The following is a 6,498-nucleotide window of genomic DNA, read 5'->3' on the forward strand; positions in this document are numbered from 1 at the left end:
TGAACTTCTAAGACTGCTCGTTAAAAATTATAATCTCCAACACACTTGTAAGAAAGAAAGAAATTTAAATGTTAACAAATGTTTTATATGAGTTTACAAAGTATACTTTTCTAATAGGCTTATTAGAACATGTTAGTATTTCAACAAAAAAAAAAAGATTTTAAACATACATGTTATTTTGTATATAATCGGTTCAGTAAAACCCATGAAACCCAAATATCGAATCAGCATTCATTTTGTAATAAGGTATCCAGATTAAGGATTGTACTTCAACTGTAAAGTTAATCTGACTCGTTTGTACTATATAAATATTTTTCAAAAGATATTTACAAGATTTTAAAAAATCTCGGTTAATATTTAAAAGAGTATAATGTCATTTTCGTCTTTGAGGTTTGACCTCTTTTGCGACTTTCGTCCCTCGAGATGTCATTTTCATCCAAAAAGTTTGAAATTTTATCATTTTCATTCCCTGAGGGCCAAATTTTGAGAGACAAAAGTCCCAATAAATTGTCAAAATCAAGAACGAAATGGCAATAAAATGCAAACTAGAAGGACTCGAATGCACAAAAAAGTCATTTTAGATGAAATAAGCAAAAATGATTAAACCTCAGGGACGATCTTAGTATTTTACTCTATTTAAAACTTTCATCATCCCAAAATCCTATATCAGAAGGTTTTTAAGATTGAATTAACAATCTTTACGAAAGTGTGTTTTAAAAATGTAGTAACTGAGTTCACTTCTATTAAAATAATAATCAAAATATATCATAATATGCCTCTCGTTATTAGTAAAAAATATGATAGTACAATCCGGTTACAAACTTATTAATAGAAAATACAATTTTATATGTACCGAACGCGATTCACCGCATCTTTGGTAGGTGCATCAAACGTCATTCATCTAGTGTTCATGGCTTTAGCATTCATCCGTTGTGTCTTCAACCCCACTTCTTGACTGCACCAATTAGCATACTAAAAAATTAACAGTTTTTGGTTGAAGACTGTGTTTGACATGAGGCCATTAAAATAGATTTCGCACCTCTTCTAAGACGAATGCGTCTGTCTCTCAGGGTACAACAACCTGAATGGTATGTGTACTGTCGGACATGGCTCTCGCGCACGAGATAGCACTAGGTATAATGGTGTTCTAGTTTATGTGAAAAAATAAAAGGATACAGTTGGTGATGGTGGAAGAATTGAAGAGTACCCCTCTCTAAATTCAATAAAACTTTGTACACAAATATTTTCTTTAGTATCTCTCTTTCATATCATATTTCTCTATTTTCTCTCTTGTCTCCAACAATGGATCATGAGGTTCTTTTTTTACTCAAACTAGAATTACGACCCGCCGCAATGCGGCGGGAATTCTTTAGTTATAACTAAGTCGATTTAGGACGCGCAGGTTATGTTGAACCTGTCAAGCGGGAAAAAATAGACAATGTAAAAATGTTCACCCACACACGTACGTTGCATCGTGTTAACTCGCAAAATTTAGAACGAAATGTAAAAACTTTAAACCAAAGACGCACGTTTACGATGTGTTAAGTCACAAAATTTAGAACGAAGCATAAAGAGAAAATTTTGCAGAAAATGAAAACTATAAAGGACCAAAGTTGAAAGCAAAAAAAGTTGTGAGGATAGATTGCAAAAGATAAAAATTTTGTGTTAAAAGTAAAAAACAAATAGTTTTGGGTTAAAAGTAATTTATGAAATACTTTTGTGTTAAAAGTAAAAAACAAATAGTTTTGGGTTAAAAGTAATTTATGAAATACTTTTGTGTGAAAAGTAAAAAAAAAAATTTATGTAAAACCCCCAAAGTGAAGGTTACAACACATAAGTAAAAAAATGAAACTGGTTAAATCGCAAAAGATGAAACTTTTGAATTAGAAGTGAAAAATCAAATTAATCAAAGGGGTTAAATTGTATAAGATGGAAACTTTTGAATTAGAAGTGAAAAATCAAATTAATTAAAGGGGTTAAATTACCAAAGATTAAAACTTTAAACTCAAATTGTCAAAGATTAAAACTTTAGGGTTAAAAAGGAAACAAATATTGTCAAAATTAAAACTTTAAACTCAAATTGTCAAAGATTAAAACTTTAGGGTTAAAAAGAAAACAAATATTAAAACTTTAGGGTTAAAAAGAAAACAAATATTAAAACTTTAAACTTAACTTGCCAAAAGATTGAAAATTGAGGGTTAAAAAGAAAAAATCCAATTTTTTTTGAGAAACTCCCAAAGCCATTGTTACAACTAACATATGCATAAAGTATTTGCTTTTTAATAAGGTTTTAATACCAAAACTCTATACTTGATTTCTATTATTTAAAGATAATTAACACAATAAAAACTATCATTATGAGTCAAATAAATATTAATTTGATTTATGACATGTTAATGTATATATTATCCTATATGTTAATAATAAAATGAAATGAATAGTAGAAATAACCAACCACACACCTGGCAATATTTCATTGGCTAAAACATTACTTCCTTCGTCTCATTAAAAGTGTCATATCTTGAATTTTCAAAGTCTTTATTTATAAACTTTGACCTTAAATAATTTTGTTTGTGTTAGATAATACTTGATGAAAGTTATATGATTTGAGTGTGTTTTACAAGTGTTTTTATCGGGTTAATTTTCATTAAGTTTTATATAACATAAAAAATATATAATTAAAGTCAAAGTTTATATTAAATAAAATAATAAGACATACTAAAACGTTTATCATATCATGATTCTTGAATAGAGATTAAGAGTCATATAACAACCAATTTACGACAAAGATAAATTTATACTAGAGTCATCAAAGTTTAGAAACATTTACTTAAACCACTCAACTTCGAGCATCGACATCTCATTCATCTTACCTGTATTTTGGACGTGGGCTGATTAACTTGTGAAACTCTCACATCGTAGAACACAAACTCATAAATAATTATCTATATAAGTCATATATAAATACTATTATTTATTGTCCAAAATTAGTAAAAATCCGTTTTCACTAAAATTTCCAACAAAGGCGTCACATAATTGCAACTAGAGGGTCGCATCTTTTGCATGTTATTGGGATCTCTAAGCTCAGGCTCTAGTCCTTGAGTTATGGGTCTTCTACCGCTTATGGTCTAGGCGTTTTTTTCACTGAATGGAATACCTGGGTCTCCAACCCTTAGATTCAAAACACATATATGATGATTAGGTGGTTGGGATACCGAAAGTAACGATTCCACTATAATCCATATAATCCACAATAGAAACCATATAATATTTTTCTCCAAACTAGTCCAAGTCTAAATGCCAATGGTTAGATTAATTTAATTATAGGCACCTTTAGGAAACGACAATAGTATACAAAGAATGTTTAAAAGTGCATGTAGCCCAATGGTATCAAGATAAGGTATTAATGTCAATCTCCTACAGTGGTGAGGTTTCTAGTTTCATTAGAAATATGTGGTGTAGATTGAAGAGTAATGTAATTTGTCGTTAAAAAGATTACACAAAATACGGTTAGAGTTTATTATCAACCAAATAAAAGAGAATTGCAATGAAACAAAGGAAAACATGATAACTAAATAGGACCTTTTTTTATAGAGTTAACCTAGCTAACATGGCTGAAAGTCTAATACAAAAAGAGTTCAATATTATCATGCTAACACTCGTAATAATATGAAAGGTGACACGGGTATAAATGAGGTAGAGTTTGGTCCAAATAGATTGATCGTTTAATCTGTTCAATGCATGAATCTTGCTTGGGTTTGGGTTTGGCTGTCGATGAACGGCGCAATATGTCAGTCTATTTAAACCCAAAACTAAACATATACAAATTGTAGATTACAACCAAATAAATGACCAACATCTTGACAACCCCATCAATTTGCTTGAATCGTATTAATAAGCGAGTTACACATATTATGTTCGGGTTTTATGATAAAGTTCAAATTCTGTGTTTGGGTTGAATTATTTTTTACAAGATTGACTAAAGGGTTATACTAAGATAATATGATATGTTTTTTTTTTTTTTGGCTAGTGAATGACATTTTTTTATTTACTAGTTTAATAAAAACTGGCCGAGTTACATCAATATCGCAGGTAAGCGAGCAACAAGCTGCGCCGCTACCCCTTTCTGAATAGCAAACCCTAGCCTATTAAAGATAAACCCCTGCCCCCCTGTTGATGAGCAGCTGCTGTGGACAACCTTTTGGACCCTAGTCAACAAACGGATGGCTTCTGGAGCTAGGGAGCCAAATGTGTCGAAGGCGAAGGGGACAAAAGCATGTTGATTATCAGCACATGCTTTAGCATGTTTATCCACCTTTTTAGATTCCGCTTTCCTTATAGCTTGTCCTGCTACAAACCCGCTTTCCCTTAAACCAGCTAAGGGGGAGACTCCTGTGAGATCCACACAAGCATGTTTCCCTCCCGCCCAGCCAAAGACGAGCAGATCCGCTGGTCTCAATGTAGATCTTCCTTCCATGGGATCTGTAAGGAAATTCACAGGGGCCTCCTTCTTGGCAGAAATCCCCGCTCTCCTCAATATGTCCCCCAAAACATCCCTCACCCAGTCGTGCCGATATTTGAAACCAGGGAGCTCCTTACAATGAATAGCATGCTCCCCGTATTTATCCATGCAGCCTTTACGGCAAATTGGGCAGATTTCGTCTTCTAAATACATAGGGATCATCAGCCGGTATTTGAGGATAGCCCTATACTCAACCGCCGACATGCATTGCCCCAGCCCCTCGATCGGGATAACAGTTAAAAAGTCTTGCGCATGGGGGCCTTTCAAGCACTCAATCACCGCCTTCTGGCGGGGAGACAAATCAAACACTTCTCCCAGACTCCGAGCGATTTTGTCAAATAGGGCATTCGCCAAAGTTTTTTGTGGCTTTGGGGGGGCGGTGTCCATATTATAGAAACCGCCAATATCAAAGTCTGGAAGAGAGACCCTTAAGTACTCAAGAGCCTGTTTGTAGTCTACGTCAAGTTTAACAACCCCACTGTTCCGAAGGATATGATCTTGCAATACACACGACTGAGCTCTAGATGCCACAAAAGCATAAACTCCAACATCCTGAGCTGAGAGGAGGCCCAAACCACCCAGACGCATCGGCAAAGATGCCAAACGCCACTGAAGGTCACCGAAGTAGGACCCCCCGCAAACAACAATGTCTTCGATAGCCTCTCGAAGACCATCATCAAAACAGGATACCGCATTTGCCATCAAGTGGGGTTGGCAGGTCCGCAGCCCAAACAGTAACTTAGCTACCCCCATGCATGACCTTAAAAGAAGAAGCTCGCACTGGGGGTCCTGGAGGCAGGGAAAGAGTTTCATAAGGTCAACCGCTGTCAAAGCCCGCCGCCCTGCTAATTCCTCGATAAAAACAGAATCTCGGCTAACCGCCCCCCCCCCCCCCCCAAGGAGTTTAACCCCCCTCTCAGGTCTACCTATCCCTCTCGGGAAAAGACTGTCCTGAACCTTGAGACCGTCACAAGATGGCCAGTACACTTCCGTTTTCTTAATATTGAGATGGAGCCCTAGGGATGGTCCCTCCGTGTTGATGATTTCCAATGCTTTAGCAACTTCCATTGCATTACCTATAATCGTGCCATCATCCAAATACCAAGCATGAAAGGGGAGGTTACAGTGCTCCTGGACACGGAGAATAAGGGGGTGTAAAGCTAGGGCAAAGAGAAGGGGCCCCAAGGGATCCCCTTGTTGCACTCCAGTGGTGGCCCTAAAACACTCGCTGCCAACATACAACCTAGCGGGTTGGGCGTACAGGAACTGGACCCACCGATAGATAGATGGACAACGTTGGTGGACCTGTTGGAGGAACGCTGAGCGGTCAACCATGTTGAAAGCATTGGTGAAGTCTACCGTAAGCAAGGCCATGGACCCATCTTCATGAAAAGAGTTCAGGAACCTGTTCGCACTATGAAGCACCGCCTCCGCCCCATTTGGTGTGCCAACCCCGAATTGAAAATCCCCCAAATACTGGGCCATGTCCTTCCCAACCTTCTTCATAGCCACCTTAGAGACCAACCTACGCCAGATGCCCCCCACGGCGATAGGCCTAATACCATTATCAGGTTTCAATAAGGGGGTGAGGGGGGCTGAGGCCACAAACTCGGCCAACACCTTAGGGCACAACCCCTCAAGCCACAGGTTGACAACTCCCGTAATAGCTTTGAGCAAACCCGAGGAACTTACCGAACCCTCACAACCAATAGTGTCCACCAAGTGTTGGGCCCGCATCCCATCTCTGCCACAAGATGTCCCTCTAGGGAAGGATTGGATACATTTAAGCACGTCATCCTCTGCTGCAATAATAGTGGGTTAGACAATAGGGTTGGAAGGCAATGATGGGGGTGGCACCACAGGGTGTTTATCAATAAGAGCTTTCATGGTCGATTCTCCAAAGGGGGCAACCCCACTGGAACATAAAACTTTGACCGCCGCCGTGAAATGCCCATCCCTGACCTTTCGCAGGCATT

General features: G+C 37.5%; 1 protein-coding gene across 1 annotated transcript; it reads right to left on the reverse strand.

Moving 5' to 3' along the window:
• Positions 1 to 3,128: 3,128 nt before the first annotated feature.
• On the reverse strand, positions 3,129 to 6,259 carry LOC110933848. Its single transcript, XM_022177049.1, has 2 exons — positions 4,222 to 6,259; positions 3,129 to 3,232 (listed from the first exon to the last, which is right to left on the reverse strand). Exons 1-2 carry the CDS (start codon positions 6,257 to 6,259, stop codon positions 3,129 to 3,131), a joined length of 2,142 nt encoding a protein of 713 aa, XP_022032741.1.
• Between the last annotated feature and the right edge of the window lie 239 nt (positions 6,260 to 6,498).

This window comes from Helianthus annuus, chromosome 4, assembly GCF_002127325.2.
Source record: "Helianthus annuus cultivar XRQ/B chromosome 4, HanXRQr2.0-SUNRISE, whole genome shotgun sequence".
NCBI lineage: Eukaryota > Viridiplantae > Streptophyta > Magnoliopsida > Asterales > Asteraceae > Helianthus > Helianthus annuus.